The sequence below is a fragment of the Oncorhynchus clarkii genome, chromosome 23 (assembly GCF_045791955.1).
Source record: "Oncorhynchus clarkii lewisi isolate Uvic-CL-2024 chromosome 23, UVic_Ocla_1.0, whole genome shotgun sequence".
In the NCBI taxonomy this organism is placed as follows: domain Eukaryota; kingdom Metazoa; phylum Chordata; class Actinopteri; order Salmoniformes; family Salmonidae; genus Oncorhynchus; species Oncorhynchus clarkii.
This window is the reverse complement of record NC_092169.1, coordinates 47,495,617-47,521,669: the sequence shown is the minus strand read 5'-3', so window position 1 is coordinate 47,521,669 and position 26,053 is coordinate 47,495,617. Positions and strand designations below refer to the sequence as shown.

Below are 26,053 nucleotides of genomic sequence, written 5' to 3'. Positions count from 1 at the left end.
CCTACATCAACTTTCACAGTGAATGCTTTTGTTCATATGTTTTGTGTGTATTAATTGAATATTGGCAAATGCATCAGTAAAAAATATTGTGCATATTTAATGTAACCCTTGCTGTAAATGGATCACAAAGCAGCATACAACTGCCTAAATATTTTGAAATGGAAAGTTCACTTTCGCATCCACAGCCTTAAAACTAATTTGAAGGCTGGGGGGCATTTAGGACGTCTACTGCGGATGTCTAAAATATCCTAATGAATCTTTTTTAATCAATCTGTTATTTTACCAGGTAAGTTGACTGAGAACATGTTCTCATTTGCAGCAACGACCTGGGGAATAGTTACAGGGGAGAGGAGAGGGATGAATGAGCCAATTGTAAACTGGGGATTATTAGGTGACCGTAATGGTTTGATGGCCAGATTGGGAATTTAGCCAGGACACCTGGGTTAACACCCCTACTCTTACGATAAGTGCCATGGGATCTTTAATGACCTCAGAGAGTCAGGACACCCGTTTAAGGTCCCATCCGAAAGACACAGGGCAGTGTCCCCAATCACTGCCCTGGGGCATTGGGATATGTTTTTCTTAGACCAGAGGAAAGAGTGCCTCCTACTGGCCCTCCAACACCACTTCCAGCAGCATCTGGTTGGTCTCCCATCCAGGAACTTACCAGGACCAACCCTGCTTAGCTTCAGAAGTAAGCCAGCGGTGGTACGCCGGCTGGTATGCTGCTGGTGAGGGTGATTATGATTATACTTCCTCAGTTCAAATATTTTGTTGACACTATCCAAAGATGGTTTGGTACGGTTTAGAAACATGGGAACCAAGCTCTAATTATCAATGTAGCCCAGTTATCGCCTTGGCTCAATTGACAAAAAAAGAAGGAATTCCAGGGGGCAATTTGGGAAAAAACTAAGTCATCCTGAGTCATCCTCTGGAATAACGGAATTATGGGGTAATAATTACATAACCAACATTCTCTAGTATTACTAGTCCTGTGCGACTAGGGCTTAGCCTAGTTGTATAAGAAAATTGAGGATCGAGCAAACCCCAACTTGATTAGGTCTATAAATCAATAGCCTAACTGTTAAATGTGCCTGGCTTTATGTCATCCATATACAGTGCATTTTCATCAGTATTCAGACCCTTTACTCAGTACTTTGTTGAAGCACCTTTGGCAGCGATTACAGCCTTGAGTCTTCGTGGGTATGATGCCACAAGCTCGGAACACCCGTATTTGGGGAGTTTCTCCCGTTCTTCTCTGCAGATCCTCTCAAGCTCTGTTTGGATGGGGAGCGTCGCTGCACAGCTATTGTCAGGCCTCTCCAGAGATGTTCGATGGGGTTCAAGTTTAGGGTCTGGCTTGGCCACTCGAGGGCATTCAGAGACCTGTCCCCAAGCCACTCCTGCGTTGTCTTGACTGGGTGCTTAGGGTCGTCCTGTTGGAAGGTGAACCTTTGTCCCAGTAGGAGTTCCTGAGCGCTCTGGAGCAGGGTTTGACCAAGGATCTCTGAACTTTGCTCTGTTAGTCTTTCCCTCGATCCTGACTAGTCTCCCAGTCCCTGCTGCTGAAACACATCCCCACAGCATGATGCTGCCACTGTCATGCTTCACTGTAGGGATAGGTTACCATGGTAATGCAACTCAAGTCTTGTGCCTGTGAGATTGTCTAATAGCTGCGTTGTCTTCTCTTTCCTAGCAGTTTAAACTCAAACGTTGAAAAACAACCTAGCTCATGAACAAAACTATGTAAATTATACCAACTTTTATGCCTGTGCAGAGCGCTTCTAAAAACAAATCTTTAACTCCGCTCTTCACTTGTGCACAGGCCCGAACCAGGCAGTGTTGCAGCTCGAAGTGGGATAGGATTCATAGTTCTTTGACTTTGCACGATTCATTTACCAGCTATGAAACAAAATGGCAGAAATACTTTGTAAAATAAATGCTCCAATATACTTGACTATTTTTATTAACGAATACAAGTGAAGTGCTCACTCTGTGGCATCCTGACCACCCGCCAAAGAGCTGGTGAAATAGACATCTTATCTGCGAATGCCAAAATCTACCCGCGGGTGTCAATTTTAGGCCCTAGCGTGCAACTATAGCTTTCCTCAACAGAAAATGCATTAGTGCAACACATTTGGCAGAAAATAACTTAATTTTCATCAGATGACAACAGAAGTGCAACATTATTTGACTAGCAGCCACACAAGTAAATGAGCGTACAATGAAAAAGCAAGGTATTTTTTTGCAAATGATGCATGGCCATCATATTTCTAATGTTAATCATAGAATGTAGCCAGCTACATTTCCTAATGTTTTTATTGAAGTTAATCTTGCATTTTACCGGACAAAAGTATGCTACACAATGCTGATAGAATGCCAGTTTGTGAATTCTCATCCAAGTGAAGAAGTGCAACTGAAGCACAAAATTATTCTGAAGCCGACTAGAAATTACAATAATAAGCATTTTAGATCTTAAGCAGTTTATCTTTCTTCTTTGAGAAAACAAAGAATTGTGCGTTAACGTGACCCTGTAGAACACTGCTGTGCATACGCCTATACGCTTTGCACTATGATAGACACTAGAAGGCTCTGTGCAACATTGCTAGAAGGCTGAACTTTAATCTGTTGTATCTCTCCCAACTTTTGTCATTGGATTCATTCCCTCAGGAAACAGCAGACTGTCTCATATATATATATATGTATGTGTATGTGTGTGTATGTATGCATACTCAGTTTCAGGTACACCCCTCTAGTAATGGGTCGGGGGCTTCCTTTGTCTACAGAACAGTCTGAATTCTCTGGGGCATGGAAACATTGCTCCAATGGTATCAAGGGACCTAACATCTGCCAGAAACTTGCCCCACACCATTACACCTTTGACACCAGGTAGGATGGGACTATGGCCTCATGCTACTTACGCTAAGTCGGACCAGGTGCTGTTTTTCCACTCAATTGTCCAGTGGTGTGATCGCGTGCCCACTGGAGCTGCTGCTTCTTGTTTTTATCTGATTGGAGTGGAGCCAGGGTGGTTGTCGGCTGTAATAGCTCATCCGTGACGAGGACTAATGAGTTGTGCTCCGAGATGCCGTTCTGCACGCCGTTATTCGCCTGTTTGAGGCCCACCTGTTAGCTTGCACGATCCTTGCCATTCTCCTTTGATATCTCTCATCAACAAGCTGTTTTGCCCCACCGCGCTGCTGACTGGATGTTTGTTTGTTTGTCGCACCATTCTCGGTAAAGCCTAGACACTGTCATGCGTGGAAAGCCCAGGAGGCCGTTTCTGAGTTACTGGTGCCTGGCACCGAGGATAATACCACACTCAGTCGTTTAGGTCACTCGTTTTGCCCATTCTTACTTTCAATCTACACAGTAACTGAATGCCTCAATTCCTGTCTGCCTGCTTTATGTAGCAAACTACAGCCTCGTGACTGTCTGTAGGAGCAAACCATTTTCTTGAATGGGTGTACCTAATAAACTTGCCACAGTGTATATTGGCCCAGAGCCATATATATCTATCTATATGCCTCTTGATAGGCCTATCATGTGATGTAGCCTATGTGTGTCTATGGTTAGGCTTGATACAAACTGACAGGGAAGGTTTCACAGGGTCTGTCTGTGTGACACATACATAGATGTTCTGACCCTGATGCCCTGAGGGGTAGCCTAGTTCACTAAGCCAGCTGATTTGCCATATCTTGTTTGTACAACTGACCATTCAGGCTATTATCATTGTCAGGTTGTGAATCGTTTGTACCATGTCTTCCAGGCCAAAGACGTGGCTTTTTCCGGTGAAATTCTGACCTGCTGCCTCTGAAACTATGATGTGGTTTTGATGATGTAATGGTCTTTGGACCTAGTGAAGGTCACGGATTAGAAGTTTAGTAGTGGGAAGGACTGGTCTGGAATCATTGCTGTTCTTGATTTTTTTCCCGTTGCCATTAGCCTACGCCCCCAAACAACTCAACTCTTTATTGCTGATCGGCCTGCTCCTGTTCGTCAAGCCTGGAATCTGATCCCTTCTCAGAGTTCAATAGTCATGAACAGGGCCTAAATTAACTTTTTGTTGTATTCAACCATGGTGGCAGGCAGATGAAAAAAATCTATCAGCCACTCAGATTGTTAACCAGCCAAAATATCCCCCCCCCCATAATTACATAAACTGATGACCATTCTTTGTATTGTTTCCAGAACAAGAAATGTATTAGTAAGACGTAATGTGGCATATTGCTCAATTTCATTTGTTATTTTAACCCAAATATCAGATGAGAAAAAATGTTCAGCAGCTCCTTTAAAGGCGGGAGGTTACCGTGGTAATGTGGCCACGAGGTGTGTGAGAATTTGACTTAGTAGTTGACAGCTTCTCTTCGCCATCAGTGGAAGCAGCACATTCAAACTAACAATAAACAAAACAATGTAAATAGCCAAGAAACATGCACAAAAAACAGCCATAACAATGACACTTTGCTGACTTAAGTAAATTAGACCAATGTTTGTCTGTGCCAGCGCCTCCAAAAATGAATCTATCAACGTTTCACTCAGTATGCAACGCTGTTGTGCAAAGCTGTTGCTGCGCAAGGTGGAATGTGGGATATGTATTTATTTGTGCTATAAGCAGCTATGAAACAAAACAGCAGAAATACTTTGAAAACAGCTACTTTAGCGTTTTTCTGCTAGAAATCGCAACTCGCACATATGCCCATACTTGACTATTCACAAATGCGAATGCCAACGTGGCTGGTGAAGTAGACATTCTTACCCGTCAATACCTAAATCCTACCCGACAATTTTATGCCCTGGTCATGAAGCTGCTGCTTGCAAATGCTTGCAAATACATGATAGGATAGAGGATGGTTTTGTTGAACGCTACCCTCTAGGGAGATCTTTGTAACTGATCTAAGTATATTTAGTCTGTGGCATGCAATATTCTGAAAGGCCTCTCAGCCATGTGTCATTTGTGTAGTTTGCTTCCCAGAACACCAAGCCCCGCCCCCTGTCACTCGAGCAGTGGTTCTTCCTCACTGTTATATTCACGAGAAGTTTCCATGCTGTTCCATTAGGTCAAATGCAGTCAACAGATTGTTCCAAACAAGAACAATGCTTCTTTCCACTTACTATAAATCTTTCCAAGTTGTGAGAAGGCTTTTTTTTCCCCCCTTCTACTAATTCTATGATCAGCACACATCACCATCCATGTGTCTCTGGTCATGCTATCCTGGTCCCCTGGGTTCTATCACCTGCTCTGTTCAGCACAACTGTTGATTCTCAATAGACTGGGTCACGTTCAGTTGGCAGTGCATGTCCTATGAGAAATCGAAGGGGGGGTTCATGGTAGTCAATGGTTTCACCCAGACAGATTCATGAAAGTCACCATTGCAAGTAATAAACCATGCAAGTGATATTTTCTATTGGTTACTTTTGTTAGGTAGCATAAATAGGTAGGCTGCTAGCATTGTGATCACTGGTCTGTGTGAATGAAGCCAGATGGTAAAACATCAATTTTATTCAGATATTTGCACATGCATATTTTGTATTTTTGAATGTACAGTTAAAAAAATATATATAATAATAATGGAATATCTACATAGGCGTACAGATGCCCATTATCAACAACCATCACTCCAGTGTTCCAATTGAACGTTGTGATAGCTAATCCACGTTTATCATTTTAAAAGGCTAATTGATTGTTAGAAAACCCTTTTGAAGTGAAGAGGTGACTCTGGGATGCTGGCCTTCTAGGCAGAGTTGCAAAGAAAAAGCCATATCTCAGACTGGCCAATGAAAAGAAAAGATTAAGATGGGCAAAAGAACACAGACACTGGACAGAGGAATTCTGCCTAGAAGGCCAGCATCCTAGCCTCTTCACTGTTGACGTTGAGACTGGTGTTTTGCGGGTACTATTTAATGAAGCTGTGAATGGGAAGTCAAGTGCCATCAGGCGCAGGGAAGTCAAATTACTCACTGCTTCATGTATGGATCCACAGCAGGGACTCCTAGCTTGACTGCAGAGGAATGGAATGTGGCCAAATACTCTGCTGTCAGTCATAGAGATCTGAGAAGCAGGCCGACTTATTGAACTCTCTGTTAAAGATTTTGGAGCTGTGCAAAGGAAATGTGGCTCGCTGCATTGCAGCCATAGTCTGGCATTTCTATTAGTCATAGCCTATGCAGAGTTCTCAGGACTAGCCTCGATTTTATTCTAGCCTTGTCCTCTTATTTACCTGTTCTCTTTTATAAACAAGGTTACTTCACACATTGTCACAGGAAAAATGTTGTTGTATTGAATTGACTATGAATGGTTTACTATCATCATGTCATTGTTATGGCTTTTTTTAGTGTGTGTGGCAGTCAGTGGCGTTTTTAGATGAGGGACGATGATAAAAATACTTCATGAGGATGACCTTATTTCTATCACAGCATATTGGTTGACTGTCATTCATATTCCCTTCACCCAGCTCAATAAAACATTGCTAGGTTTAGGCCTACTACTTGATACACACATTTCCCTGTACCCATCTTTAGGTTGCTACAATCTAGCCTATGAATGAAACTTTACAGGGTGCCATGGTCAAGAAATTTTAGTAATCAAGGTGACAGTGACACATTCAATACCTGCTTTGCACAATCTTGCTTGCATCTAGCTGATCTAAGGTGTAATTGTTAGTAAATTCAGGTATGTTTATCCCCATTCTGTTTGCTTCCGTTTAAGAAACATTTTCCAACCGACTCGGCGGAATGAATACATCCCTGAGCACACGCAAAGTTCACTTTCATATCAGCCACATAAAAACAGCACAAATCACTCTGCTCATTGTGTGTATACAATTCCTTCTCGCATTCATCAACTCGCTCTCCTCACCTTTTCCCATCGCTTGTGGACCTCAGTGCACAACACATCAGTTGTCTGTGGCAAGGCGAAAAAACGTTTCCAACCCAAACCTTCATATTGTATCAAGACCGTTAACAGCTACACACAACATATATAACATAACTGTTAACCTCTACATACAGAATATATAACATATCGTTGTCACGTCAGTCAACTAGAACTACTAGGACTAACGTGTTAGTAAACCCGCTACAATCATGCACCTCAGTGTATAATCAGCAAGCAGTTTAGCAGTTACACTGGCTGGCCCCGGTGGCAATAAATGAATAAAACCAACTGACTTGGAAGAGGTCCAGTGTTGGATAGTCAGCTAGCTAACATAGCATCCCACTCGGTTTGAGCCGGGTGTTTGAGTATCCTAATCTAGGTAGCTGCATTTGCTAGCAAAGTGAAAGTAAAAAAATAATATTATAATAATACAACCAAATATAGCTCTCTCCCTTAATTTTGGAAGAAATGAATTTGTTCAGAACTGTTCAACTATTGTCTTTCTCTGAGTCAATTGCTCACCACATTTTATACACTGCAGTGCTAGCTGTAGCTTCTGCTTTCTTTACTAGATTCATTATCTGTTCCTTTGATTAGGTGGACAATGTCAGTTCGTGCTGCAAGAGCTCTGATAGGTTGGAGGACGTCCTCTGGAAGTTGTCATAATTACTGTTTGTCTATGGAAGGGGGTGAGAACCATGAGCCTCTTAGGTTTTGTATTGAAGTCAGTGTACCCAGAGGAGGAGAGAAGGTACCTGTCCTCCGGCTACACCATGGTGCTACCCCACAGAGTGCTGGTGAGATTACTATAGACCTTCATTGCAAAACAGTGTGTCTTTTTAATAAATTATTTGATGACGTGACTATCCTTAGTATAGTTTTATCTAATAAGGATAACTTTAAAACAAATGTTAACTTCACTAGGGTAGGGGGCAGCATTTGGAATTTTCAATGAAAAGCATGCCCAAATTAAACTGTCTGCTACTCAGTCCCAGAATATAGGATATGCATATAATTAGTAGATTTTGATAGAAGACACTCAAGTTTCCAAAACTGTTAAAATAATGTCTGTGAGTATAACAGAACTGGAATGGCTGGTGAAAACCCGAGGAAATTCTGACCAAGAAGTACTATTATTTTGAAAGGCCTTTCTTGTTTCTCCTTTCCTATTTACGAAGCTTTTATCTGGTTGAAATATTATTGATTATTTATGACAAAAACAACCGAAGGATTGATTTTAAACATCGTTTGGCATGTTTCTACTAACTTTTATTGTACTTTTTTAAAACTTCTGCATTCGGATTACTGGACAAAACGCGCAAATAAAAAGGAGATTTTTGCTCATAAAGAGGGACATTATCGAACAAAACAAACATTTATTGTCTAACATGGAGACCTGGGAGTGCCACCAGTAGAAGATCATCAAAGGTATGTGATTCATTTTAATGCTATTTCTGACTTTTGGAAAATGACTTGGTTGGAAAATGGCTGTATGCGTTTCTGTGGCTAGCTAACATAATCACAAAGTGTGCTTTCGCCGTAAAGCGTTTTTGAAATCTGACACAGTGGTTGCATTAAGGTTCATCTATAAGTTTATCTATATTTCCATGAAAACACTTGTATAGTTTATCAATGTTTATGATGAGTATTTCTGTCATTTTACGTGGCTCTCTGCACTTAAACCGGATGTTTGTTTGAGACAATGCATTTCTGACCACAATGCGCCAATGTAAATTTTGGATATAAATATGAACAGTTTCACTGGCGGTTGACGAGGTGGGACGCTACCGTCCCACGTACCCTAGAGAGGTTAATGTATTTTATTTTTATGTAATTCACTGAGGAAGATGGTCCTCCCCTTTCTCCTCTGAGGAGCCTCCACTGGTGTGTAGTTACTCTTTAATTGAGGTGGTGCCAGACTGTTTGGGTAGCTGTGTTTCTGTAGCCATAGGTGGTGTGAATTTCACGGTTGGGGAAGCTAATTTTCACCATAAAAATTTACCTTTTATGATAAAGCATTCCATGCATCATTGCATTTGCAGACTTATATAAGATGGCCTACTATTCCGGATCTTCATAATTTAGACTAATAAAATAACCCAATCACTGTTTGCAAAAAAGACTGCATGGCTGAGTGCATTGTGGCATAGAGTAAGGCTAGGCTATAGGCCTGGGATGGGCAACTCCAGTCCTCGGTGGCCTGATTGGTGTCACATTTTTGCTCCAGCTAACACACCTGACTCTAATGACCAACTAATAGTGGTCTTCAGTTTAGATAGCAATTAGTTTAGTCAGCTGTGTTTGCTAGGGATGGGGGCGAAAAGTGACACCACTCCGGCCCCCGAAGACTGGAGTTGCCCATTCCTCCTATAGGCTATATAAGATACGCTTCTTGGCCTTTTATAAACACATTTCATGCAATTCTATTACTTTATTTTACTGGAGACAGTAGCAGGGTCTTTTTTACAGGGTAGACTACTCTGCTGACACTGACAAACAGATCAATAAAAACAATGTTGTCTGATCCATAGAATAGGCCTACGAGAAGGTGAGCCAGGTGCCACTGACCCAACAATGATAGTGAATATGCGCACTCACTGGGGATATGAGCCAATAAGATGGGCTATATCAAGGGTACTCAATTTACCCTACGAGGTCTGGAGCCTGCTGGTTTTCTTTTCTACCTGAAAATGATTTGCACACACCTGATTTTCCAGGCTTAAATTGGTGCCTGATTAGAGGGGAGCAATGAAAAAATGCAATGGAATTGGCTTCGAGGTCCAGGGTTGCGTTAGCGGGGGCTTATGCTGTTCAATCAATTAAGTAGAGAATTTTGCTAACTATAAAATACAGATTAGTCTTTTCATTGTCTTCTCTTTACAGTAATAGCCATTTGCTTTCCAAACTATGATGTCATATTGCGAAATGCCTGGCTGGGTCTCTACTTTTCATTGATGGTCGCAACTCAACAATCATCTTTGGTATTTGCCGTGCGTGCTACCCAAATTGTGTGTCCTTCCGACTGCATGCTATGCGATGAAAAATACCCATTTATAGCTTTTTCTTTTAAAAGAAGCTAATGATCATCTGTGGCCAAAGCATGCTTTCTGGTGTCAGCCTATTTTGAATGATTTTATTTACTTCTGTATAGATAGGAGTAGGTGATTGTTATTCAATTTACCACCTATGTCTGTATCACACTTCAAAACAAATGGCCACTGGATTGATACAAATACCTGCCAGGTAGGCAGAGGCTACTTTGTAGTTAACTTTTAGTTGCATTTCCATCTACCCGAAGACGTTAGGCTGTCATTGACATCGCTAACGGCTACACAGCGGTAGACATATGCCCTACACGCACACGGGCATTCCCCTGCCTTTGTATTTTTTTAAATGTGTGTTGCACTGCCAAGTCAAACGGTTTCAAAAGCAATGTTTTGGTCGCAATATCGAAAACTGAGATATGGTTGTTTTGGCTGTCCTCTCTTCCTCTCCAGATGAGATGAGGACGTCCCTGCAGATAGGGTTGTTTTGACTATCCTCTCTTCCTCTCCAGATGAGGACGTCCCTGCAGATAGGGTTGTTTTGACTATCCTCTCTTCCTCTCCAGATGAGGATGTCCCTGCAGATAGGGTTGTTTTGACTATCCTCTCTTCCTCTCCAGATGAGGATGTCCCTGCAGATAGGGTTGTTTTGACTGTCCTCTCTTCCTCTCCAGATGAGGATGTCCCTGCAGATATGGTTGTTTTGACTATCCTCTCTTCCTCTCCAGATGAGGATGTCCCTGCAGATAGGGTTGTTTTGACTATCCTCTCTTCCTCTCCAGATGAGGACGTCCCTGCAGATAGGGTTGTTTTGACTATCCTCTCTTCCTCTCCAGATGAGGATGTCCCTGCAGATAGGGTTGTTTTGACTATCCTCTCTTCCTCTCCAGATGAGGACGTCCCTGCAGATATGGTTGTTTTGACTGTCCTCTCTTCCTCTCCAGATGAGGATGTCCCTGCAGATAGGGTTGTTTTGACTATCCTCTCTTCCTCTCCAGATGAGGATGTCCCTGCAGATAGGGTTGTTTTGACTATCCTCTCTTCCTCTCCAGATGAGGACGTCCCTGCAGATAGGGTTGTTTTGACTATCCGCTCTTCCTCTCCAGATGAGGACGTCCCTGCAGATATGGTTGTTTTGACTGTCCTCTCTTCCTCTCCAGATGAGGACGTCCCTGCAGATAGGGTTGTTTTGACTATCCTCTCTTCCTCTCCAGATGAGGACGTCCCTGCAGATAGGGTTGTTTTGACTGTCCTCTCTTCCTCTCCAGATGAGGACGTCCCTGCAGATAGGGTTGTTTTGACTATCCTCTCTTCCTCTCCAGATGAGGATGTCCCTGCAGATAGGGTTGTTTTGACTATCCTCTCTTCCTCTCCAGATGAGGACGTCCCTGCAGATATGGTTGTTTTGACTATCCTCTCTTCCTCTCCAGATGAGGATGTCCCTGCAGATAGGGTTGTTTTGACTGTCCTCTCTTCCTCTCCAGATGAGGACGTCCCTGCAGATAGGGTTGTTTTGACTATCCTCTCTTCCTCTCCAGATGAGGACGTCCCTGCAGATATGGTTGTTTTGACTATCCTCTCTTCCTCTCCAGATGAGGATGTCCCTGCAGATAGGGTTGTTTTGACTATCCTCTCTTCCTCTCCAGATGAGGACGTCCCTGCAGATAGGGTTGTTTTGACTATCCTCTCTTCCTCTCCAGATGAGGATGTCCCTGCAGATAGGGTTGTTTTGACTATCCTCTCTTCCTCTCCAGATGAGGACGTCCCTGCAGATATGGTTGTTTTGACTGTCCTCTCTTCCTCTCCAGATGAGGATGTCCCTGCAGATAGGGTTGTTTTGACTATCCTCTCTTCCTCTCCAGATGAGGATGTCCCTGCAGATAGGGTTGTTTTGACTATCCTCTCTTCCTCTCCAGATGAGGACGTCCCTGCAGATAGGGTTGTTTTGACTATCCGCTCTTCCTCTCCAGATGAGGACGTCCCTGCAGATATGGTTGTTTTGACTGTCCTCTCTTCCTCTCCAGATGAGGACGTCCCTGCAGATAGGGTTGTTTTGACTATCCTCTCTTCCTCTCCAGATGAGGACGTCCCTGCAGATAGGGTTGTTTTGACTGTCCTCTCTTCCTCTCCAGATGAGGACGTCCCTGCAGATAGGGTTGTTTTGACTATCCTCTCTTCCTCTCCAGATGAGGATGTCCCTGCAGATAGGGTTGTTTTGACTATCCTCTCTTCCTCTCCAGATGAGGACGTCCCTGCAGATATGGTTGTTTTGACTATCCTCTCTTCCTCTCCAGATGAGGATGTCCCTGCAGATAGGGTTGTTTTGACTGTCCTCTCTTCCTCTCCAGATGAGGACGTCCCTGCAGATAGGGTTGTTTTGACTATCCTCTCTTCCTCTCCAGATGAGGACGTCCCTGCAGATATGGTTGTTTTGACTATCCTCTCTTCCTCTCCAGATGAGGATGTCCCTGCAGATAGGGTTGTTTTGACTATCCTCTCTTCCTCTCCAGATGAGATGAGGACGTCCCTGCAGATAGGGTTGTTTTGACTATCCTCTCTTCCTCTCCAGATGAGGATGTCCCTGCAGATATGGTTGTTTTGACTATCCTCTCTTCCTCTCCAGATGAGGACGTCCCTGCAGATAGGGTTGTTTTGACTATCCTCTCTTCCTCTCCAGATGAGGACGTCCCTGCAGATATGGTTGCAGAAGAATCCGGTCCAGGAGCTCAGAATAGTCCTTACCAACTTCGAAGAAAGTCTCTACTACCCAAGAGAACAGCAGCGTGTCCAGCAAAGACTAACATGGAGGTGAGGCATAAGCATGGGATGTGTTCCAAATGGCTCCCTATTTAGTGAAGAACGTTTGACCAGTAGTGCACTATACAGTATAGGGTGCCGTTTTGGACAGACCCTATGTGTGATGTATGTGGAAAGACGGCACACAATATTTAAGTGGCTACATGCCTAAGTCACCGAGAGGTGGTGGGTCATTCTGTGTCCTCGGTAGGGTCCTGGGTAAAAGGGGCTTCTGCTGCACCTTCAACTAGCCACAGCATTGTGGAATGTTCAGATAGAAATCTGTTATGTAGAATAAACATGATGCGTCTCTGACATATAGAATAATGTATCATATCAGCTCTACTCGTTACATATCTATTTGTTTGCCTGCTGAAAATGGATCAGCTCACTTAACCTGGACTGAGTGCTGCTGGTTATAAATAAATATAGCAAAAAGCTGTACTCTGACCTAGACTAGTGAGCAATATCAGCATTCCACCCACAATGGTGTCTTCTTAAGCATGAGGCTCCCTTTTACCCATGGGCTGAATTTGATAATTCATCTTTCCTCTTTGCATAATTGATAAGTATTTCGCTAGCGGTGGTGATTAATTGAAGAACTTGATTCATTAAAAACAATGCTGAAATATTAATATGGTTGTTTTTAAGCAGATGACCATGGTCTGTTCCATCAAAACGTGTCAGCTGTCAAGGCTTATAACAATCTATTTTTCTTTCTATACGCAGGGTGCTTCCACTTCAGCCACAGAAGACTTTGGCCATCGGGCAAAGCGTGCCAGAGTGTCAGGAAAGTCTCAAGATTTAACAGGTAAAATAATACTTTCTAACATTATGTTTTTGTTTAATTTGTATTTATTAGAATCTCTTTCAGCCCATCCCAGGATAATCTTCCAAATGTCTGTAAAAGACAACAATGACGTACACACTACAGTAAAACCAAGGACAAATGTTTTGGTGAATAACATGTTATGAGAATTGGAGGTTGAAAATGCCCCTACTCTCTGTATTGGACCTTGTTTCTGTCCATCTCTTGTTATTATTTTGGATGTGTGAATACCTCCTCCATTAATAAAGTTTCCCTCTGGTTGTGTTCATCACTAGCAGTTCCCGCAGAGCACTACCTCCAGGAGAAGCTGCCAGACGAGGTGGTTCTGAAGATCTTCTCCTACCTGCTGGAGCAGGACCTGTGTCGCGCAGCATGTGTCTGCAAACGCTTCAGCGAACTGGCCAATGACCCCATCCTCTGGTGAGTGGCTGGTTGGCTGTCTGCTTTGACTGGGTTGGTTGGCTGTCTGCTTTGACTGGGTTGGTTGGCTGTCTGCTTTGACTGGGTTGGTTGGCTGTCTGCTTTGACTGGGTTGGTTGGCTGTCTGCTTTGACTGGGTTGGTTGACTGTCTGCTTTGACTGGGTTGGTTGACTGTCTGCTTTGACTGGGTTGGTTGACTGTCTGCTTTGAATGGGTTGGTTGACTTTCTGCTTTGACTGGGTTGGTTGGCTGTCTGCTTTGACTGGGTTGGTTGGCTGTCTGCTTTGACTGGGTTGGTTGGCTGTCTGCTTTGACTGGGTTGGTTGGCTGTCTGCTTTGACTGGGTTGGTTGGCTGTCTGCTTTGACTGGGTTGGTTGGCTGTCTGCTTTGACTGGGTTGGTTGACTGTCTGCTTTGACTGGGTTGGTTGACTGTCTGCTTTGACTGGGTTGGTTGGCTGTCTGCTTTGACTGGGTTGGTTGGCTGGTTGTCTGCTTGCTTGGCTGGCTCTACTTGGATGGTTGCTTGGCTGGCTCTACTTGGATGGTTGCTTGGCTGGCTCTCTGCTTGGTTGGTTGCTTGGCTGGCTGTCTAGTTGGTTGCTTGTCTGGCTGGCTGTCTGCTCGGCTGGATGGTTGGCTGTCTGCTCGGCTGGTTGGTTGGCTGTCTGTCTGATTGGCTGGCTGGTTGGCTGCCTGCTCGGCTGGTTGGCTGCCTGCTCGGCTGGTTGGCTGCCTGCTCGGCTGGTTGGCTGCCTGCTCGGCTGGTTGGCTGTCTGCTTGGTTGGTTGGCTGTCTGCTCGGTTGGTTGGCTGTCTGCTCGGCTGGTTGGTTGGTTGGTTGGCTGTCTGCTTGGTTGGTTGGCTAGTTACCTTGCTGGCTAGTTGGCTGTCTGCTCGGCTGGTTGGCTGTCTGCTCGGCTGGTTGGCTGTCTGCTTGGCTGGTTGGCTGTCTGCTTGGCTGGTTGGCTGTCTGCTCGGCTGGTTGGCTGTCTGCTCGGCTGGTTGGCTGTCTGCTCGGCTGGTTGGCTGTCTGCTCGGCTGGTTGGCTGTCTGCTCGGCTGGTTGGCTGTCTGCTCGGCTGTCTGCTCGGCTGGTTGGCTGTCTGCTCGGCTGGTTGGCTGTCTGCTCGGCTGGTTGGCTGTCTGCTCGGCTGGTTGGCTGTCTGCTCGGCTGGTTGGCTGTCTGCTCGGCTAGTTGGCTGTCTGCTCGGCTAGTTGGCTGTCTGCTCGGCTAGTTGGCTGGCTAGTTGGTTGGCTGGCTGGCTGGCTAGTTGGTTGGCTGGCTAGTTGGTTGGCTGGCTGGCTGGCTGGCTAGTTGGTTGGCTGGCTGGCTGGCTGGCTGGCTAGTTGGTTGGCTGGCTGGCTGGCTAGTTGGTTGGCTGGCTGGCTGGCTAGTTGGCTGGCTGGCTAGTTGGTTGGCTGGCTGGCTAGTTGGTTGGCTAGTTGGCTGTCTGTCCGGCTGGTTGGCTGTCTGTCCGGCTGGTTGGCTGTCTGTCCGGCTGGTTGGCTGTCTGTCCGGCTGGTTGGCTGTCTGTCCGGCTGGTTGGCTGTCTGTCCGGCTGGTTGGCTGTCTTCCCGGCTGGTTGGCTGTCTGCCAAGGCTGGTTGGCTGTCTGCCAAGGCTGGTTGGCTGTCTGCCAAGGCTGGTTGGCTGTCTGCCAAGGCTGGTTGGCTGTCTGCCAAGGCTGGTTGGCTGTCTGCCAAGGCTGGTTGGCTGTCTGCTCGGCTGGTTGGCTGTCTGCTCGGCTGGTTGGCTGTCTGCTCGGCTGGTTGGCTGTCTGCTCGGCTGCTTGGTTGTCTGCTCGGCTGCTTGGTTGGCTGTCTGCTCGGTTGGTTGGCTGTCTGGTTGGTTTGCTGGCTGTCTGCTTGGTTGGTTGGCTAGTTACCTTGCTGGCTAGTTGGCTGTCTGCTCGACTGGTTGGCTGTCTGCTCGGCTGGTTGGCTGTCTGCTCGGCTGGTTTGCTGTCTGCTCGGCTGGTTGGCTGTCTGCTCGGCTGGTTGGCTGTCTGCTCGGCTGGTTGGCTGTCTGCTCGGCTGGTTGGCTGTCTGCTCGGCTGGTTGGCTGTCTGCTCGGCTGGTTGGCTGTCTGCTCGGCTGGTTGGCTGTCTGCTCGGCTAGTTGGCTGTCTGCTCGGCTAGTTGGCTGGCTAGTTGGTTGGCTGGCTGGCTGGCTAGTTGGTTGGCTGGCTGGCTGGCTGGTTGGTTGGCTGGCTGGCTAGTTGGTTGGCTGGCTGGCTAGTTGGTTGGCTGGCTGGCTAGTTGGTTGGCTGGCTGGCTAGTTGGTTGGCTGGCTGGCTAGTTGGTTGGCTGGCTGGCTAGTTGGTTGGCTGGCTGTCTGTCCGGCTAGTTGGCTGTCTGCCCTGCTGGTTGGCTGTCTGTCCGGCTGGTTGGCTGTCTTCCCGGCTGGTTGGCTGTCTGCCAAGGCTGGTTGGCTGTCTGCCAAGGCTGGTTGGTTGCTTGGCTGGTTGTCTGTCTGCTTGGTTGGTTGGTTGGCTGTCTGCTCGGCTGGCTGGTTGGCTGGCTGTCTGCTCGGCTGGTTGATTGATTAGCTGGCTGGTTGCCTGTCTGCTCGGCTGGTTGGTTGGCTGTCTGCTCGGCTGGTTGGTTGGCTGTCTGCTCGGCTGGTTGGTTGGCTGTCTGCTCGGCTGGTTGGCTGGCTGTCTGCTCGGCTGGTTGGCTGGCTGTCTGCTCGGCTGGTTGGTTGGCTGTCTGCTCGGCTGGTTGGCTGTCTGCTTGGCTCATTTAATGGCTGTCTGGTTGGTTTGCTGGCTGGCTGGCTAGTTGGTTGGCTGGCTGGCTAGGTTGGCTGGCTAGTTGGTTGGCTGGCTGGCTAGTTGGTTGGCTAGTTACCTTGCTGGCTAGTTGGCTGGCTGGCTGACTGGCTGGCTAGTTGGCTGGCTGGCTGGCTAGTTGGCTGGCTAGTTGGCTGGCTGGCTGGCTGGCTAGTTGGCTGGCTGGCTGGCTAGTTGGCTGGCTGGCTGGCTGGCTAGTTGGCTGGCTGGCATGCTAGTTGGTTGGCTGGCTGGCTAGTTGGTTGGCTAGTTACCTTGCTGGCTAGTTACCTTGCTGGCTAGTTGGCTGGCTGGCTAGTTGGCTGGCTGGCTAGTTGGCTGGCTGGCTAGTTGGCTGGCTGGCTGGCTGGCTAGTTGGCTTGCTGGCTGGCTAGTTGGCTTGCTGGCTGGCTAGTTGGCTTGCTGGCTGGCTAGTTGGCTTGCTGGCTGGCTAGTTGGTTGGCTGGCCGGCCGGCCTTTTGGTTGGCTGGCTGGCTGGCTGACCTCTTGGTTGGGCTAGTTGGCTGGCTGGCCTTTTGGTTGGCTGGCCTTTTGGTTGGTTGACTGGCTGGCTGTCTGCTTGGCTGGCTGTCTGCTTGGCTGGCTGTCTGCTTGGCTGGCTGGTTGGTTGGTTGGTTGACCAGCAATGCTAGTTAGCACTGAACCCACGACTGGCTAGTTGGCTGGCTAGTTGGCTGGCTGCTTGGCTAGTTGGCTGGTTGGCAGGCTAGTTGGCTGGTTGGCAGGCTAGTTGGCTGGTTGGCAGGCTAGTTGGCTGGTTGGCAGGCTAGTTGGCTGGTTGGCAGGCTAGTTAGCTAGCCGGCTGGATAGTTAGCTAGCTGGCTGGCTGGCCGGCCTTTTGGTTGGTTGGCTGGCTGGCCGGCCTTTTGGTTGGTTGGATGACTGGCTGGCTGGCCGGCCTTTTGGTTGGTTGGATGACTGGCTGGCCGGCCGGCCTTTTGGTTGGCTGGCTGGCCGGCCTTTTGGTTGGTTGGTTGGCTGGCTGGCCGGCCTTTTGGTTGGTTGGCTGGCTGGCCGGCCTTTTGGTTGGCTGGCTGGCTGGCCGGCCTCTTGGTTGGACTGTTAGCTGTCTGCTTGGCTGTTTGCTTGGTTGGTTGGTTTGCAGGCTATTCCGAGTGTACCCATAGGTGCAAAGCTAGGTTGAAAATAAAAGGTTAAGAGGAGGATTCTAATGTCCCGTAATGCTTTAAATAAATTAGGAAGAATTGTAAACAATGGGACCCACAATGCTAGTTAGCACTGAACACACGACTCTGTTTATTTTCAAAAGTTTCCGCATGGAATTGTTCGGTTGTCCTAATTTGGGTATCTTCAACCAAATGTAATGGATCCAATCTGGAACACACACTGTCTTACCCCTCCTGCGCCCCCCAGTGTGTTATCGCTTGAAGTTCCCTGTCTTATGGTGTCCTGTCTGGCTGTGCCTTGCTTTGCTTCACAGGAAGAGGCTGTACATGGAGGTGTTTGAGTACACGCGTCCCATGATGCATCCTGAGGCGGGGAAATTCTTCCAGATTAACCCAGAAGAGTACGAGCAGCCCAACCCGTGGAAGGAGAGCTTTCAGCAGCTGGTAGGACAACGACCCCATGACCTCTTTTCCCACACTGCCCTTACTGTTACTCACTCACCTCTGACCTATGGAAACCCTCACTGTCACTCAACCATATAGATACTCCTACTGCTGCTAAAACAGTCAACAACCTGTACAGACATATGAATGCAAGAACACTGTGGAGTCCCAGTAATTCTATTTGTTTATTTATTTTATTATTTAACCTTTATTTAACTTGGCAAGTGAAGTTCCAGTGGAGTGACAACTTGATTGCTGTGATTCTAGAAGCAATCCCACCATTGGTATTACTGTGCTATAATAATGGCCAGATTCATTGATGTTTTTTTGTTTTTGTTTGCAGTATAAAGGAGCACATGTGAAGCCAGGCTTCGCAGAACACTTCTACAGTAATCCTGCCAGATACAAAGGAAGAGAGAACATGCTTGTAAGTGTGTTTTGTTTGAGAGAGTTTAAGGGCCAGTTTCCTTGACACCGATTTAAGCCTAGTCCTGGACTAAAATGTACACTGAATGAAGAATCTCTATTGCCTAAGCTTTAAAGTAATGGGAGTGCTTGTTGAGAGGACGACTGGATACTATTCTGAACTCTTTGTATGGTGAGCTTTCTGGCAACCAGAGCTGCTGAGGCGTCACCCAAGTGGTGATAAACAGAGTGAAGGAGGAGAAGTCCAGTGGCTGGCTATAAGTCAGGTTGGTTCCCAGACTAACCCTCTAAAAGATCAGCAGCAGACTCCATCACCATCCTCTGACCAGCATTCTCCACTCAAGACATTAACTGACCCTCTCCATCTTCAGAAGATGCATCTTTCAAAGACTGGTTGACCTGTCATGATATATTGCTTGTTTGTTTTTTGCTCTTGAAGCACTTCGAGATTCTATGGAAAGCGCTATAGAAATGTAATTTATTATTTGTATTGATATAGGCCTACATTTTTAGTTCAGGACTATGCTTTTTAATCTGTGGGTTGTTATTGGGTGATTGGTCATCATGAGTTCACTGTGACTTCGCTGTAACACACTTCTCTATGGTGCCTCTTCCTCAGTACTATGACACCATCGAGGATGCCCTGGGAGGTGTTCAGGAGGCCCACTTTGACGGCCTCATATTCGTACACTCTGGGGTCTACACTGATGAGTGGATTTACATCGAATCGCCCATCACAATGATAGGAGCTGGTACGTATTAATTCTGTTCATTGTTTTCTGTACCGTACACCGTCTGTTCCCCGTCTATCTACTACCGGTCGACCGATTATGATTATTGGAAGACCAAAAAAAAGCCGATACCCGATTTAATCGGATGATTTCTTTTAAAATAAAAATAAAAAGTTTTTTATAAATTAAAATTTCTAAAAATGTTTTAAGTTGCATATTTTTTTTATTTGTAATAATGACAATTACAACAATACTGTATGAACACTTATTTTAACTTAATATAACACATCAATAAAATGTAGCCTCAAATAATGAAACATGTTCAATTTGGTTTAAATAATGCAAAAACAATGTTGGAGAAGAAAGTAAAAGTGCAATATGTGCCATGTAAAAAAGCTAACGTTTAAGTTCCTTGCTCAGAACATGAGAGCATATGAAAGCGGGTGGTTCCTTTTAACATGAGTCGTCAATATTCCCAGGTAATAAGTTTAGGTTTTAGTTATTATAGGAATTATAGGACTATTTCTCTCTACCATTTGTATTTCATATACCTTTGACTATTGGATGTTCTTATAGGCACTTTAGTATTGCCAGTGTAACAGTATAGCTTCCGTCCCTCTCCTCGCCCCTACCTGGGCTCGAACCAGGAACACATCGACAACAGCCACCCTCGAGCATCGTTACCCATCGCTCCACAAATGCCGCGGCTTTTGGGGACCAACTACTTCGAGGTCTCAGAGCGAGTGACGTCACCGATTTGAAACGCTATTAGCGCGCACCCCGCTAACTTGCTAGCCATTTCACATCGGTTACACCAGCCTAATCTCGGGAGTTGATAGGCTTGAAGTCATAAACAGCTCAATGCTTGAAGCACAGCGAAGAGCTGCTGACAAACGCACGAAAGTGCTGTTTGAATGAATGCGTACGAGCCTGCTGCTGCCTACCACCGCTCAGACTGCTCTATCAAATATCAAATCATAGACTTAATTATAACATAATAACACACAGAAATACGAGCCTTAGGTCATTAACCTGTTGCGACTCTAGGGGCAGTATTTTCATTTTTGGGATATTTTGTCAGGACAAGATGCTAGAATATGCATATAATTGACAGCTTTGGATAGAAAACACTCTAACGTTTCCAAAAGTGTAAAGATATTGTCTGTGAGTATAACAGAACTGATGTTGCAGGCGAAAGCCTGAGAAAAATCCACTCCGGAAGTGCCCCATATTTTGAAAGCGCTGCGTGCCAATGAGTCCCCATTGAGCTGTGAATGTGCTATGAGCCAGCTTATGCTTTCTACGTATTCCCCAAGGTGTCTACAGCATTGTGACGTAGTTTTACGCATTTATGTTGAAGAATACCCGTAGGGGGCTACATTGCGCAAGTGGTCACATGTTGCTCCCGGAGAAAATCTCGCGTAAAGTACAGAGGTAGCCATTATTCCAATCGCTTCTACTGAGAAACCAATTGTCCTGGTGGATATATGATCGAATAGATATTTGAAAAACTCCTTGAGAATTGATTCCAAACAATGTTTGCCATGTTTCTGTCGATATTAAGGAGCTAATTTGGAATATTTTTCGGCGTTGTCGTGACTGCAATTTCCGGTCGATTTCTCAGCCAAACGTGAAGTACAAACGGAGCTATTTTGCCTACAAAAATAATATTTTGGGAAAAAATGAACTTTGGCTATCTACCTGGGAGTCTCGTGAGTGAAAACATCCGAAGTTCATCAAAGGTAAACGATTTAATTTGATTGCTTTTCTGATTTTCGTGACAAGGTTGCCTGCTGCTAGCAAGGCATAATGCTATGCTAGGCTATCGATAAACTTACACAAATGCTTGTCTAGCTTTGGCTGTAAAGCATATTTTGAAAATCTGAGATGACAGGGTGATTAACAAAAGGCTAAGCTGTGTTCCAATAAATTTCACTTGTGATTTTCATGAATAGGAATGTTTTCCTATTACGTTACGTTATGCTAATTAATGTCAGATGATGACAACGGTCCCATTCACGGGATGGGGTGTCACTAGAGGTTAACCTCTCTTGGATAGGGGGCAGTATTTTCACGTCCGGATGAAAAGCGTGCCCAAAGTAAATTGCCTGTTATTCAGGCCCAGAAGCTAGGATATGTATATAATTGGTAGATTTGGATAGAAAACACTCTAAAGTTTCTAAAAGTGTTAAAATTATGTCTGAGTATAACAACTGAAATGGCAGGCGAAACACAGAGGACAAACCACCCCCCCCCCCCCAACAAAAGAAAATTCAGCCTACCACTGTTTTCAATGGCTGTCACTTTTATTATAAGGCAAAATCCCCCCAGATTGCAATTCCTAGGGCTTCCACTAGATGTCAACAGTATTTAGAAAGAGTTTCATGCTGGTTTTTGGGAAAAAATTAGCCAGGAATTGTAGTTTTTCTAGGTGCTTGGAAGAGAGAGCGTTCTTTGGTATTTTTCTCCGGTAAAGACAATAACAATTCTCCGTCTTAAATTTGATCCTTTATTTACGTATTAGGGTACCTATGGTTTGATTATAAATGTTGTTTGACTTGTTTGGAAAAGTTTATTAGTAATGTTTGGGATGCATTTTGATGGATGGAAACTGTGTGGATTATTGACTGAAGCGCGCCAGTTAAACTGAGTTTTTATGGATATAAAGAAGGACATTATCAAACAAAAGGACCATTTTGTGATGTAACTGGGACCTTTTGGAGTGCCAACAGAAGAAGATCATCAAAGGTAAGGCATTTATTATATCGCTATTTCTGACTTTTGTGGCACACCTGCCTGGTTGAAATATGTTTTTCATGCTTTTGTAGGCAGGGCGCTGTCCTCAGATAATCGAATGGTGTGCTTTTGCCGTAAAGCCTTTTTGAAATCTGACACGTTGGCTGGATTAACAAGAAGTTAAGCTTTATTTTGATGTATTACACTTGTGATTTTATGAAAGTTAAATATTTATAATTCTGTAGTTTGAATTTCGCGCTCTGCAATTTCACCAGATATTGACGCCACCGTCCCACCTGCCCATAAGAAGTTAATATGGTCAAATCCGGAAACTACACTGCTAAAAACACTTAGAACACTTAAACAACACAATGTAACTCCAAGTCAATCACACTTCTGTGAAATCAAACTGTCCACTTAGGAAGCAACACTGATTGACAATACATTTCACATGCTGTTGTGCAAATGGAATAGACAACAGGTGGAAATTATAGGCAATTAGCAAGACACCCCCAATAAAGGAGTGGTTCTGCAGATGGGGACCACAGACCACTTCTCAGTTCCTATGCTTTCCTGGCTGATGTTTTGGTCATTTTTGAATGCTGGCGGTGCTTTCACTCTAGTGGTAGCATGAGACGGAGTCTACAACCCACACAAGTGGCTCAGGTAGTACAACTCATCCAGGATGGCACATCAATGAGAGATGTGGCAAGAAGGTTTGCTGTGTCTGTCAGCGTAGTGTCCAGAGCATGGAGGCGCTACCAGGAGACAAGCCAGTACATCAGGAGACGCGGAGGAGGCCGTAGGAGGGCAACAACCCAGCAGCAGGACCGCTACCTCCGCCTTTGTGCAAGGAAGAGCAGGAGGAGCACTGCCAGAGCCCTGCAAAATGACCTCCAGCAGGCCACAAATGTGCATGTGTCTTCTCAAACGGTCAGAAACAGACTCCATGAGGGTGGTATGAGGGCCCGACGTCCACAGGTGGGGGTTGTGCTTACAGCCCAACACCGTGCAGGACGTTTGGCGTTTGCCAGAGAACACCAAGATTGGCAAATTCGCCACTGGTGCCCTATGTTCTTCACAGATGAAAGCAGGTTCACACTGAGCACATGTGACAGACTTGACAGAGTCTGGAGACGCCGTGGAGAACGTTCTGCTGCCTGCAACATCCTCCAGCATGACCGGTATGGCGGTGGGTCAGTCATGGTGTGGGGTGGCATTTCTTTGTGGTGCCGCACAGCCCTCCATGTGCTCGCCAGAGGTAGCCTGACTGCCATTAGGTACCGAGATGAGATCCTCAGACCCCTTGTGAGACCATATGCTGGTGTGGTTGGCCCTGGGTTCCTCCTAATGCAAGACAATGCTAGACCTCATGTGGCTGGAGTGTGTCAGCAGTTCCTGCAAGAGGAAGGCATTGATGCTATGGACTGGCCCGCCCGTTCCCCAGACCTGAATCCAATTGAGCACATCTGGGACATCATGTCTCGCTCCATCCACCAACAGACTGTCCAGGAGTTGGCGGATGCTTTAGTCCAGGTCTGGGAGGAGATCCCTCAGGAGACCATCCGCCACCTCATCAGGAGCATGCCCAGGCGTTGTAGGGAGGTCATACAGGCACGTGGAGGCCACACACACTACTGAGCCTCATTTTGACTTGTTTTAAGGACATTACATCAAAGTTGGATCAGCCTGTAGTGTGGTTTTCCACTTTAATTTTGAGTGTGAATCTAGACCTCCATGGGTTGATAAATTTGATTTCCATTGATCATTTTTGTGTGATTTTGTTGTCGGCAAATTCAACTATGTAAAGAAAAAAGTATTTAATAAGAATATTTCATTCATTCAGATCTACGATGTGTTATTTTAGTGTTCCCTTTATTTTTTTGAGCAGTGTATAATTTCGATAACAAAACGTTTATTTTTTCAGTGAAATACGGAACCGTTCTGTATTTTATCTAACGGGTGGCATCCCTAAGTCTACATATTGCTGTTACATTTTACAATTTTTATTTTTTATTTTTTACCTTTATTTAACTAGGCAAGTCAGTTAAGAACAAATTCTTATTTTCAATGACGGCCTAGGAACAGTGGGTTAACTGCCTGTTCAGGGGCAGAACGACAGATTTGTACCTTGGCAGCCCGGGGATTTGAACTTGCAACCTTTCGGTTACTAGTCCAATGCTCTAACCGCTAGGCTACCCTGCCGCCCCAATCTTCAATGTTATGTCATAATTTTATGTACAATTCTGGCAAATTCATTTTGGTCTTTTGTTAGGAATAAATGGTCTTCACACAGTTCGCAACGAGCCAGGCAGCCCAAACTGCTGCATATACCCTGACTCTGTTATACAGAACGCAAGAGAAGTGACACAGTTTCCCTAGTTAAAATAAATTAATGTTAGCAGACAATATTAACTAAATATGCAGGTTAAAAAATATATACTTGCGTATTGATTTTAAAGAAAGGCATTGATGTTTATGGTTAGGTACATTTGTGCAACGACAGTGCTTTTTTCGCGAATGCGCTTGTTAAATCATCACCCGTTTGGCGAAGTAGGCTGTGATTCGATGACTGAATTGCCTAGTTAAATAAAGGTGTGTAAAAAAAAAAATAATAATAAAATGTCCAAAAATACCGATTTGTTATGAAAACCTGAAATCGGCCATTCCGATTCATCGGTCGACCTCTACTATCTACCCACTTGACCTTGCAACACATTGACTGTCTTTGCTGGACACTTGTAGCCCAGTGTTGTCTTTCGCCCTAAACCCCAATGCTGTGTTTTTTCAACAGCATCTGGTAAAGTAGCAGACAAAGTGATCATTGAGAACACCAGAGACTCAACGTTTGTCTTCATGGAGGGCTCAGAGGATGCATACGTTGGCTACATGACCATCAAGGTGAGGTCTTATCCATGACTTACATAATACGGGCCTAGCTGACTGTTGGTGTATGCCTGGACTCAACAGTGGTCCAAATCATATTGACTCTGTATAGTGGTCCTCATCATGTTGTCATATTCACCCTGTACAGTGGTCCTCAACATATTGTCATATTGCCTCTGTACTGTGGTCCTCATATTGTCATATTCACCCTGTACAGTGGTCCTCAACATATTGTCATATTGCCTCTGTACTGTGGTCCTCATATTGTCATATTCACCCTGTACAGTGGTCCTCAACATATTGTCATATTGGCTCTGTACTGTGGTCCTCATATTGACTCGGTACAGTGGTCCTCAACATATTGTCATATTGCCTCTGTACTGTGGTCCTCATATTGACTCTGTACAGTGGTCCTCATCATATTTTCATATTGGCTCTGTACTGTGGTCCTCATATTGTCATATTCACTCTGTACTGTGGTCCTCATCATATTGTCATATTGGCAATGTATAGTGGTCCTCATCATATTGTCATATTGACTCTGTACAGTGGTCCTCATGATATTGTCATATTGGCTCTGTACTGTGGTCCTCATGATATTGTCAGTGGCTCTGTACAGTGGTCCTCATGTTGTCCTATTGACTCTGTACAGTGGTCCTCGTCATATTGTCATATTGGCTCGGTACAGTAGTCCTCATCCTATTGACTCTGTGCGGTAGTCCTCGTCCTATTGACTCTGTGCGGTGGTCCTCGTCCTATTGGCTCTGTACAGTGGTCCTCATCATATTGACTCTGTACTGTGGTCCTCATCATATTGACTCTGTACAGTGGTCCTCATCATATTGACTCTGTACAGTGGTCCTCATCTTACGAAGGGAACTGTTGACATGATATCAGTTGTGGATGTTAGTCACATGTTATGAATGACTCCTATCTTAGTCCTATA

At 45.3% G+C, this 26,053-nt stretch overlaps 1 protein-coding gene across 4 annotated transcripts in view; it reads left to right on the top strand.

Annotated features, from left to right (window-relative positions):
• LOC139381942 (F-box only protein 11) overlaps positions 1 to 26,053 on the top strand; it is a 44,944-nt gene that overhangs the window by 5,789 nt on the left and 13,102 nt on the right. For 2 of the 4 annotated variants that reach the window (XR_011628599.1, XM_071125825.1), the window contains exons 2-8: positions 12,599 to 12,729; positions 13,447 to 13,528; positions 13,825 to 13,966; positions 18,199 to 18,328; positions 18,672 to 18,755; positions 19,374 to 19,506; positions 25,016 to 25,122. Coding sequence is in view for 2 of the 4 variants with exons in the window: in XM_071125825.1 (XP_070981926.1) it covers positions 12,599 to 12,729; positions 13,447 to 13,528; positions 13,825 to 13,966; positions 18,199 to 18,328; positions 18,672 to 18,755; positions 19,374 to 19,506; positions 25,016 to 25,122 (809 nt within the window). In the remaining 2 variants the exon portion in view is untranslated. Of the gene's footprint in view, positions 1 to 12,598; positions 12,730 to 13,446; positions 13,529 to 13,821; positions 13,967 to 18,198; positions 18,329 to 18,671; positions 18,756 to 19,373; positions 19,507 to 25,015; positions 25,123 to 26,053 lie in introns of all 4 variants that reach the window. The other 2 variants (XR_011628598.1, XM_071125824.1) reach the window with 1 other exon arrangement.